At 44.3% G+C, this 12,023-nt stretch overlaps 2 protein-coding genes across 2 annotated transcripts in view; both read left to right on the plus strand.

The window, feature by feature from the left end:
* The window catches only part of LOC136292457 (deubiquitinase DESI2-like), a 54,444-nt gene extending 46,656 nt beyond the window's left edge, over nucleotides 1-7,788 (plus strand). The window contains exon 5 of the mRNA XM_066188193.1: nucleotides 4,766-7,788. Within this exon, the coding sequence (XP_066044290.1) occupies nucleotides 4,766-5,008 (243 nt within the window). The 3' untranslated portion in view covers nucleotides 5,009-7,788. The remainder of the gene's footprint in view (nucleotides 1-4,765) is intronic.
* Nucleotides 7,789-9,710: 1,922 nt separating this feature from the next.
* The window catches only part of COX16 (cytochrome c oxidase assembly factor COX16), a 45,424-nt gene continuing 43,111 nt past the window's right edge, over nucleotides 9,711-12,023 (plus strand). The window contains exon 1 of the mRNA XM_066188195.1: nucleotides 9,711-9,802. Coding sequence (XP_066044292.1) covers nucleotides 9,743-9,802 — 60 coding nt within the window. The 5' untranslated portion in view covers nucleotides 9,711-9,742. The remainder of the gene's footprint in view (nucleotides 9,803-12,023) is intronic.

Below are 12,023 nucleotides of genomic sequence, written 5' to 3' on the forward strand. Positions count from 1 at the left end.
TTAAATTCCCCAGAGTAGAGACTGTAATTTTTACACAGTCAGTATACTATAAATCTGTTTCAAGCAATTGATCCTAGCATGCCAACTTCACCAAGGTGAGATTGTACTTTCAGATGTGCTGTGAAGGTGGTTATGTCCATTCTCTCAGAAATGTTATTTCCAGTCTACATCCTATGTGCAGCAGCTGATTGAGGTGCAGAGCTATAGGAATGTTCCTTATTGATGCACTCAAACACCCTTAGCTCTGCCAGCACTGGGCAGTTATGCTGCCAGGTTAGTTTTTGTGAGGTGGCAAAAAAGACGTCCCTGTGCCTTGGGTTACTGGTTCATTCTGGATGTGTCAAAGAACTACATAGATTGAATTGCCATTTTCTCTTTCTACATATGTGTTTTGACTGCTCTAGCATAGCCTGCAGGCCTTGCCTAGGCAGGTGTGCTGGTTTGTATCTAATGGCCTTATTCTGAAATTCTGATGAGGATAATCTATGCTGTATTTTGTAGGCCTTGTAGGAGCCATTCTATGCAAATACTGTAATGATTCCCCTGGAGTTCTAAAGCCTTTGCTCTTAAATTGCTCCGAGGTGTGTGTTAGACTCCTCAGGTGCCAATAAAACGCCTTTGCATTCTCTAAGAGACACCGAGGGGAATTCTGTACAGTAGCTCCAATGGATACATGTCCTATGTAGATGCCACCTCATCTTTAGCAGGGCTGCTAAGTGGAAGAGGCAGTGGGTGGTACAGCAGATCTTCAGCACTGAACTCTCCAAGCCTCAGTTTGAAGACAAGAATTTAAATAATTGGCTTGTATTGTTTGAGCAATGTTATGTTGCCTCTGTTTATCTTGATTTTCATGGATTGGAGCACTACATGGAGCCACTGAGAGGGCTCACTTACAAAAAACATCGTCAGTGCCTTGAATTATACTTCTGTGCATGGCTTGAATTGCCCCAGTTGCATCATCCAGCACAGCACAGAACCTATTACATTTGAGAGCTTTCTCTTAGGACCTACAACTGATCAGTTCTTCTCTATATATTGAAAGGGGCTCAGCCTGTTAGACTACCTCAGATAATGTCTAGCATATGCTCATAGAACCAAAGCCTTCGCAAAAAGCAGCACATTGATAACATTGTCTTCTAGAAGGCAGAAGATTCAGCATCTTCCATTGCTGGATGGCATTTCAGCCCACATTGCTCAGCTGCTAGGCTGTTCCCCTGCCCACTGCAAAGCTTTACAGGAAAGTGTTAAAGCCTTGCCCAGGTGGGACAGGTAGCTCCTAGGACACTTAGGGGAGGGGAGAGGGTGTAAGGCAGTTTGGACATTTTAGCCGGTGACTGTTTAGTGCAAAATGACACAGCTTAAGATGCTTGGAGGATATTTTCATATCCTGAATTAGTTGTTTCTTGACTTGAAATCCTGCTGTGGATTTGACAATCGCCTATAAGAAGCACCCAAACTGTCTGGTCCCATTTCTCCTGCCCATTTGGCTTCAGCCATGGATGGCTGAACGGCTCTTTCCACTTGACTCTGCAGGTGCCAGCTGGGTCACTCACAGTTCTTACACAGAGTCCCCAGAAAAAGCTGCAGCTATGGGAGACTTGGCTCTCTGTCAGCAGGTGCTGCTCAGTGGAAGCTGCAAGTATGTGCAGCCTTTGCCCAAGTGCCTGAAGCAAGACCTGGTCTCAGGCAATCGGAAGTTGTGCTTGCTGCAATTTCTGACCTGCAACAGTTTATTATTTATTTACATCTCCTGTCAGAGTTAGTACATGACCTAGCACAGAGAAATTCATCCCCTTCAACAGAGAAAACCCCACTTTTTGACAAGGAAAAAAAACCCCATGTGAAATCTTGAACTCTAAAAACATCTGAAAAAGGGTTCTGCTGATGGAAACAATGGGTGCTAACAGCATTCAGTGAATTTATTGTTCCAGTGAGTGGTTTTCAGTGGAGAATGTCTCAGAAGAGCTGCAGTAGGTAGATTTTTCTGAGACTTCATATGCAGTTAGGAAACACCCACTTAATCTTGCTTGTGCTGTTTTATTTAAACTCAATTGGCTTAATCCCATGGCAGCCAGGTTCATTTGATGATTCCCCATTAGCTAAGCACTGCTGGATGCTCCAGCACAATATGCCTTATGGCAAGGAGTGAAAAACACAGAAGCAGACTGTAGTGTTGGTAGCATTCCCTGCCATTGCCCTTTTGCTCCTATTGAACATTGTGTCCTGCTGTGGAATAGTAATGAGGCTACACTGACAAGAGGTGATGTGACAAGCAAGACTGAGGTAAGGGAAACCACTCTGACTTCATCATTATCCTTGAGCTCCACAAACTGCCCTTTGTTGCTTGGTGGCCCAATGCCCACACATCTTCATTCTTTTCCTGGCTCTTCCTTGCCTTATTGATTCATTCTGGGTGAAGAAGCTCCTATTAAAAAAAAAAAAGGCAAACATCTCAGCATTGCTTCCACATTGGGAAGTGCTATTTCAGTTGCTAGGGAATCTGCTTAGAAAATAAACCCAACTCTTAAAAGCAGTATTTCCATTTCAGGCCATCTTACCTTATGCTGTTCTGTTGTTTCAGCTGATTTTCTGAAGAACCATACCCTGGTTTAGTTGTTCTATCTATTAATATCTGGGAGGAAGTTTTAATAAAAGCTTTACACTGCTTGAGAACTAAACTCACATGCATGCATACATCACAGGGAGCCTAAACTGAGTTATTTTCTATGGCAATATGTTGCCTAAGTTCCTGAAGAGGAAGAAAGAGGAATGCTACAAAATCTGAGGGAAATTGTAGTGCAATTTGTGACTTTGGCTCAGGTCAAAGTAGTGTAGTGTAGGTCAAAATGTTTGAGTAGAACACATCAAATACAGTCTTAAACTTGAACAATATTCTTGTGAAAATTGTCTGTCTGGTGAGAAAATCAAATGGATCAGCAAATTTTCTATGAATGAGTCTCAAGCATCTTTGGAGAGGTTATCCACTTATAGGGTCAGGCAATAGCTCTAGCAATGGAAACCAGGGTATCTGGACAGAGATGAAAAATTGTTAATAAAGTAATTGTTCCCAGATTAAAAAATTTCAAAAATACAGATTCATTTAGCTGTATCTAAGGTTAAGTGGAATGCAGCATTGGTAAGAACTGAAATAGAAGTCCTTGGAGTGTATTAGGTAAAGAACAGTCTATGCTTGCAAGTAATTTTAGCAGCTAAATGGCTCTGCTCATTCTCTGATACCTAATGATAATGTCTCCAATTTCACACATTGATTTTTAAACAATGCGTGTCACAATAAAGTGAGTTCTGTAGTCAAATTAGCATGGTCACAGGTCTGCTGCCTTCTCCACACCTCATTGGAAATGCCACACTGTTGGAGCAAACTAATTCCCTTATGCTCAAGGTGACTGTTGGAGCGGGGCTTGGAGCATTCTGCCCAGGCCATATGCAGGAGGGACCAGCTGCTGGTCAGCCATAACAGCCATAACACAGCACAGCCCATCCTCTAGAAAAGGTTCCATTCTCCCTGAAAACATTACCTTGCCAATAAGAGACTTCTCACCAAGTCATCTTAGTGGACTCCAAACACCCTTTGAGTTTTTGCAGTACTTAGTATTAAATTAAGCGTGGTTTTAGTCAAAAAGGGGGTGGGAGGGAGAGCAGAGGAATTTAGCATTGGCAAAAGGTACAGTATGGACAACCCTGGAACCACTAATTCATGTAAGTTGTGGGACAAGGTCTGTGGGGTGGAGTTTTCCCTCTGTCTCCCTTGCTCCATGGGAAACAACACAGGGAGGGAAGGAGAATTCAGGTATTATGACTCCTGAACCTGCTATGGACTTCAGGCTCTAGTATAGCGGTGTAGGGCCCTCTACACAGGCACTAAATTTACTAACTGCTTATCAGTTCCCCATGTCTCTTCTGTGCCTGGTACGGGATATAGTAAAATGTAAAGGGAAACATACTTTATGTGGTCTAAGCCAGGTACAGCTATTAAAATCTGGCACCTGTATGTCTGTGTGGCCAAATGCTACAGAAGAAAGGGTCTGCAGTATAAATCAAATTGTTTCATCATGCTGAATTTGATATGACCTTGGAAAACAGTATCTGTGCTAGCACAGTGTAACCCAAATCAGTGCCAGGAACATCAGGAACAGAGATACTTACAACCTAGATTGGAATGGATTTTTTTGTTGCTTTTTTCCCCATATTAGGAGAAATTAGAGAGTGGTATGGTAGGATAGGAAAAGGACCCCAGATATTGTAATTTGACTGAACTACTGTGTCAGCCCAAGGAAGAAAAGAGAGCAACAAGAACAGCTTCTCAGGCATTCCATCTACCTCGTCATACTCAGCTTCTGGGCTTCTCAAGGTCTGGCCAGCAAAGCTTAAATATTTTTTCCAGACTTTTTGAGCTACTTGCTAAAGGAATGTCATTGTCTTGGTTGACAAGCCTCAACAGGCCTGTTCTTTTACCCATGGTCTGCCTGGAGAACAGAGTCACCAAAGCCATTGAGGGCCATGAAACGTTTTTCTTGGTCTCTGTTATGATGCTGACAAGGCTGATGGCTGGCGGGGGTCCCTGTGCATGTCAGGCAGTGTGTCAATGTTGGCAGTTACAGCTGTTTCTGACTGCAGGAGATGCTCCTTTCTGTTCTGAACAACAGGGAATTGGCCCTGTTGAGGTGGTGGTGTGGGTGGGGATGACATTGCCTCTATGCTTGTTTTGGTACTACTAATCATGCTCCTTTTCCGGTTTACTCCACAGATACTATGTGGGAAAGAGATCCCCCGCTGGGTGAACCGCCTGGCCTACTTCAGCTCGTGCATCCCCTTCCTCCAGAGCTGCCTCCCCAAGGAATGGCTGACCCCAGCAGCCCTGCAGAGCCACATCAGCCTTGGCCTCCACAAGGAGGAACAAGGGGACACAACGGATGAGGAGTCCCCCTCCACCTCTGCAGCCCCCTCAGCCTCAGGCACATCGCGAACCTGTAGACATACACGGGTCTAAAGTGCCCAGTTTGCCCCCAAATAACATCCCTGCTCTCTTGTTCTATTTATTCCTCACACCTTTTTGCACACATTGGTTTCTCTTTTCGACAGACAACACAGGGGAGGGAGGACCCTTTCTGCTTCAGTCCCATTTCCAAGGACTGCCACTACATTGCTTGGCAAAATGACTGTGAACCCCAACACAGAACTGAGGATTGTGGTGACTAAACTGTATTTTTCTCCAGGAGCCTCCATGATCCTTGAGAACTGCTGACTCTCTCAGGCATGAGAGCGTGTGTATGGGCAGAGTGCACATACTGTGATGTTCCTTCTCTGGAACTGTTTTATCTTTTTATCTCTCCGTCTACCCATTTAAGCCCAGCAGTCTCTTCTCTGTTTTGGCTGGATTTTCCCTTCCCCAATGACAAATCACCTGCCCACAACCAGTGAAGGAACCAGAGCCAGAACTCAACCTTCTCATCTCTTAGACCAGCAACAAATCTCCACTCAGATCCATCCCTTTTGTAATTATCAGGTTTCTAACTCATGTGAAGGACAAATGAAAGGTGCTCCTGTTCTACAACCACCTATTTTCAATACTCAAATTTAAGAGCTCGAATGACTGTCCTGCTCTTGAAAGTAATAACAAAGAACCTAGAAAATGAATGTGTTACTGTGGCTTTTCTTTGGGGTCAAAAAGAGTATGGGGCTGTGGTGATTAGTGGCAGCTACTAAGTAGATGCAGAGATGACTTGACCATATTGGTGCGTTTTGGCACAGACTCCCCTCAGTTTTCCTAATCCTAGGCAGTGTTCTTGGTTTCCTTTTTTCCCCCAGATTTCCTGGGGAATCTCTCTCCTAGCTGACATTTGCTGGCTGCATTTGGGGAAATGGCCTTCCTGAGCACAAGGAAGAGGAGAGTGAATCTGTTTGGAGGGTCAGTATTTCCTTCAGATTTTCTTCCTGCACTCACAGACATAAAACATGGCTTCAGAGCCATCCTTCCCCGGCCTATTTTCAAGCCAACCTAAGAAGGTAAAAAACAAATGGTGAACCCAAAGAATGTCAATCTGTTCCTTTCTCCTCCCTTTTTGGAGGCGGAGGGGGAAACTTAGGGCCATATCTGGAAAGCACAGATGACCCTTCCAATGCACGGGCCACCATGGTGCCTTCTGCGGTGTGCATTATTTCATGGGAATGAAAATTGGGCACAGCTGGCTCACTGGCCTCTCCAAGCTGGCTCCTGACAAGAATCTGGTCCTTGGATGCATTTACGCTAATTCTGACAGCTGATGAGAAAGCACAGAATGAGGAAAGGACAAGTACAATATTCCACTCAATTACCTCACTAGGAATTCTAGTCACAAGGTGTAGGAAAGAATCAAAGGGGAAATCCAGGCCCCTTCTCTCCCTTGCAACTTCCCTTGGATACACAAAGGAGGATGAAAAAGGAACAGGCAGTGTGTTGAGAGGGAACTGCCATTTTAGAAATGGTGCTCTCAACAGCTACTGCCAAGTCAGGACTTCCACCCTTCACCGAGAGAGAGCTACAAGCTCTTAGGATGGTGGTTGTTTCCTTTTTTTGGTTGCAAACACATGCTAAGTCCAACCAGCTGTTTCTTTCGCTCAGGTATACAGGAGTGTGTGCTTTCAGGGCTGAAGATCTCAGCTATGATGTACATCATGTCTGCACGGACAACGTTTAAAGGTTTGCAATATGTGCATGCCCTTAGTGAAGCAGGGGGCTCTGAAGAGATCTGCTGGATGGAAGTGTAACTCACAGGATGGCCTCGCTCCACTGCCTCCTGAAGTGATGCGTGTTTAGGCAACAAAACCTTTACAACATCCCTCTCATTTTCATCCTCTGTACAAACTACTGCAAATTCTGTACTGAACTAAAGTCATGTTCCTTATTAACCTTGGCTACCTACAGCCAGTGCTGCATTGTGAGCAATTCTGCAGCTCCTGGTAACCTGTCCAATGCCAATCTTGATTAGTATGACTTGTCCAGGGATGTTTAATAAGATTTCCATCATGATCTCCATGCCACTGCCCAGAAACCATATTGCACAATGTACTGTTTCACTCTGTATTCCCCTGCAGTCGTCGTCATTGCAGCCTAAACCGTTGCAGCATTGCAAGCTTCATTTGTCTGAAGTTCCCAGGGTTTCTGCCAACAGCCAGCAGCACATTGTGTGCAATGAATTTTAAAGGTCCTTCTCAGGGGGAAAGTGAAAAGGGGCTTTCCCGGAGCATTTGTCTAGGCCAGGGAAACTGCAGTCAGAAACACCTCATTCCCTTTGTTGTGACAAAAGCCAGCCAGCCATCATCTTGTGTTTCTGCTCTGCACCTGACCTTCAGGGGAAGCATCATGTAAATGTGTAGGATATGGGCACATTTCACACAGAACACCCTCTCACGGTACTTCACAGAGTAAAAAATGCTTAATTGGCTGTATGCTAACCTGAACAAGAAAACCACATTTAGCCTACTTGGGAACATAAATATGTGCTTGAGGTATTGGGAACAACATCTGGGGCAAACTGTGAATGTCATAAAATCCCCAGATGTTTGTTTACCCACTTTTATGTTTGTCTATCTGTTTATGACAGTAGGAGTCACATCAAGGAGGCATCAAATCTCTGCCGTAAATCAAACCAAGAATATATTCCAAACTGTTTCTCCCTACCCCTCTCTGTTCAAGGTGACTGATCAACAAATAATGAAAAGAACAAAGCAACACTGTGGAAATAAAATATTTATTGATGATGGCTTTACCTCTGTAATTTAACAGCATTTTAGATTATTAAACATTAAAACATTTTAAAATCCTAATTTACTGTTCACCTCTGGCACAACATGTTTGTCTTAGGCATTTTTATGATCCTTCCAATTATTACAAAATTGTTGTTATTATATAATTATATCATATTTGTATTTAGTTACACATTTACTTTCGCTTGCTGCTTTCTCTGCATAACACCACGTGAAAAATTTTAAATACCAACAGCAGTTATCAGTGAAAACAAAAGAACACCGTGTGAATCTTAACAAGAGCACCCCATCGCAGTGGAACAAACTCTTAACCCTTCTTCTCCCAGCCAGGACTTTTGATGTCCTTTTAAAAGCCGGGATGACAGGGCACCAATTCTGCACGTGGGCATCAGCAGCTGTGGGTTATGTCTCTAGAAGTGACCTAATAGTATTCAGGTGGGACAGTAAGACTGAAGGTGAGGTTAGCCTAACACTGGAATAGTAGAGGTACAAAATAAACTTTCTAGGGAAGACATAAGAGGAGGGAAGTAAGGAATAACCTCTTTTCTCAGCATGTCTCTATCTATAGTAGCAACTTCTTTAATTTCGTGACATTATTCTTTCTGATTTCTTTTTGGTCAGTCGCCTTCCTTTTCAGAAGTCTGTGTTTTGAGGCCTATTTTTTTCAAACTCTTTAGAAGGGACAGTTGTGCTTTCAGAGGTCCTGGGTGTCCTGGTTTCCCAGCACTGAGACTGTGCTCTGTGATGAATTCATCCCAGGCTCAGCACAGCATGGGGATGGACACAGACAGACCTGTTCTCTTGCTCTCACTGCTCCCAGCTGAGAGTTTGCATCTCTGGAATTCAGACCCATGTTGTCTTTGTGTTACTAAGGTACTCAAGAATTAGTCATTTCCTGCTGTTATTTTTTTATTCTTCAGTTCTTATTCTTTCTCTCTAGACTGGTAGGCCTCTCAGAACAAGTTAGTGGACATTGGATTGCAATAATATTAGTTTATCTTAGTATGCGTGTTTGATTTTATTCCCATTTTAGTTTGTATATATGTACTGTCTTACTAAGATGATCAGAAAACTTTTTTAAGTACCTCTACCACTTCCTTCATTAATGGAAAACCAAAGGAAGGGATCATCAACGTTCCATTTTCAAATGTTTTTAAATTACTCTTTGAGTTGAGGCAGCAGGTGCCTTGTTCCACTTTGTCTCTGCCCTGCACGCCATCAGCAATGACTCGAATGTGAAAAGGCCGTGTACTGACTCAGAAGTCTGTAAAAGGGGACCTGACATTCTCCTGTCTCCACTCTGTGATTGCCACAGGCTACCAAGACAGGGCAGAGCCTCTGGCCACGATAATATATGAAAACATTGCAGCCCATGCCTGGAGAACGGGTGCTCTCGTCTGGAACAGGTCAGCACTCCAACAGCGCGCCTGTGGCTGTGGCCGAGCTGTGTCGGGGTGGGTGGCACAGCACATTTAATTGTATGAAGAACTATTGCCTCTAAATATCAGAGTAAGGCTGCTCACTAGCACTGCTGAAGCCAACTTTCTTGGAAAAGGTTTTTTTATTGCATTTTGATTGGGACAAGGGATAATAATGCAGAAAAGCAGATGATCACGTTCGGCAATTTTCTTTCCTTAGGAAAGCAGGCTACAGAATGAAAGGATCCAGCCCGTGACTAGGCCTGCTCAACCGTGTTCATCAACGAGGCGGGAGGAAAGCTGAGGGGGGTGTGCGCGTCTGCTTGTGGGGGGGATGCGAGTGTCGGGGCGATGTGAGGAGGAAAGGGGTTGAGCCGTGGCCGATGCCCAGCGACGCCGCCGCGGCGCCCCCGCGCCCGGGCCACAGCGGAACCGGCGTGTCCGGGCGCGGTGCCCGGGCGGACGGAGCGCCCTGCTGGCGCAGCCGCGTCCCGCCGGAAGCGCCGGGGCCCAGCCGGAGGCGGGAGGGCGGCGCCGGGCCCGGGGGGCGGGAGCGGGGGATGGAGAAGCTGCGGAGGCTGCGGAGGAGCCGCACGATGACCTTCGGGGTGCCCCTGCTGGTGAGCGGCACGGCGCGGGGAGGCCGCGGGCGGCGGCGGGGGAGGCCGCGGCGGGCGGAGCTCGGCGGGCGGGGAGGGGGCGGAGGCGCGGCGGCGGGTGGGCGCTCGGCTGTCCCCGCCTCGGCTGCGGCTGCCCGGGCCGCAGAGCCGCGGCGGGAGCTGTGTGCTCGGGCTGCCTGGAGGCCGTCGGAGTCAGGGACACGGTTATAAAACACGCTCCTGAAGATAGTCCTGACTGGCAGCTGAGGGGAATGAAGTTTGCTTTTTTTTTTTTTTCCCCTGTGAAACATCACTTTTTTCTCGTCTTAATTTCTTTAGCATTTCATTGGATTTTAAACTGCAGGTGGCAGTTTATCAGACTGTTGGTCTGATAATTTGTACATCTCAACAAGCGGAAAGATTTTGATTGAAGTGAGTTGAAGTGTTACAGGTAGCAGCTGTGCACAAAGTGGTGAGTGAGGCATGACTTTTTAGAGTTGTTGAGCTTAGGAAAGATAAATAATGCCGAAGGATTAAAACAAAATTATAAGACTCTCTAACCTCTCATTAGGTTGCACTTCTCTGTCCTAAGTACCTGCATTCATTGGAGGAAATGAAAAAACTCAGATGCGCTTACGGATAAAAACTCAGGAAGGAAGACAAAAGCAGCACCAAGGCCAGCGTGGTTTCTGTTTGTGCAATTCATGTCTCCTTATCCATCTATACAGTTAGTTTGCAAAAAGTAAACAAATTTCAAGGTGGATAAAGAATAAGGCAAAGGATAATTCTAACACTTTATGAAAGCTGCTAGAGAAATTGGTGTCGTCTTCTTTAAATACTCAGCAGCATGCCTTGGAAAAATGGAGTGGACTAAAGAAGGGCAGTGACACTTGTTAGAATTAAAAATAGTTTAATGCCATTATTTTAAAGGGATATCACAGTTGTTCTAGAGTAAGGACTTCCATGGAAGTTATTAATGAAGTATCTTTTCTCAAAATATCGATGAAGGCTTTTATAAGAAATGGAAACAGTTAAACCAAACAAACCAACAAAACAGTGTGATAATACCACAACTACATGGAATCATTTGCCTCGTCAGCTCCACTCCCTGCTCTTGCACCCAAACTCTGCCCACTACACCTTTCCTGAAGTGATCAAGCACAATGTTACAGCTCATTATGTATCCTGTTTGCATGTCTGTGTACCTGAGAGGCTGTCCAGAACTGTGCTGCTTTCATGCTTAGATCAAATCTATTTTATTTTCGGATTTTTCATGTATGAGTGCATATGACAGTATTCTTCAGTTTAATAACACCTTGCATAGATGTTAAAGGTTGGATATAGTTTTAACTTATGGTGCTTTTGTTTGTGTAATTACTTGAGGCTTGCTACTTTTCTTCCAGAATCAGGGAAGATCAGGCAGTTTAGTATTCTCCAGCTCAATTTTAATTCCGTGGAAGGTCTGGGGTAAATACGATGTGGTTAAATAATGGATGCTTAGAGGTTGTGACCTAGTGGAGGAAAAAATCACCACTGCTTTTTAATAATAAGTATATCAGATTAACTGGTCTAGTAGGTGAGGAAGTTTAACTAATACACAAGATTCTGATTTTGATAAAACTTTCTATGTTATCTTCCATGTGAGATTGCATTTCAGGGAAGTCGGGCAAAGATATGTTTCTTATATTTTTAGTTCTCAAAAGGATTAAAAAGATACTGTAAAATGTAGTTACTACATGCTTGCCAAATTAAAAGGTATCTTTGGAGGTAAGGTAGGTCCTGTAGAAATAATGTGGGCTGTAATATTGTGAAAAACCAGAAATGTCATTACAAGATGGAGGAACTTGTCAAAAATAGAGTAAAACATGAAGCAGGATTCTTCCTGTGTACTCAGTCCTCAGCTGGAGTACCTTTTTAGTTCTGTGTTGCCATTCTGGAGATGATGAAGATGAACTGTAAAGTCTAGAGGAAAGCAACATAAAAGGTAAAGCCAACATTCCCCTTTAAGGAATGCTTGAAGGAATTGGCTTAGTTTATTTTAGAAAAGTTTGCAAAGTTCTGTACGTTGTACATTGAGAGTGGGGGTTGCCTTTCATCACTTGGGAAAGTACCCCCAAAATAAATTGTCTAGTGTTAGGAAAGTATGACTTTTTTTTAGGAAAAAAGCACTCTGATACCTAACTAGGGTTTTTAAGATGAGCTTAAACAACCATCTGGCAGCACTGGCATAGATTGTCTCAGT

Source organism: Chamaea fasciata, unplaced genomic scaffold, assembly GCF_029207755.1.
Source record: "Chamaea fasciata isolate MVZ Bird 193981 ecotype frontalis unplaced genomic scaffold, bChaFas1.0.hap1 SCAF_7, whole genome shotgun sequence".
NCBI classification, from domain to species: Eukaryota; Metazoa; Chordata; class Aves; order Passeriformes; family Sylviidae; genus Chamaea; species Chamaea fasciata.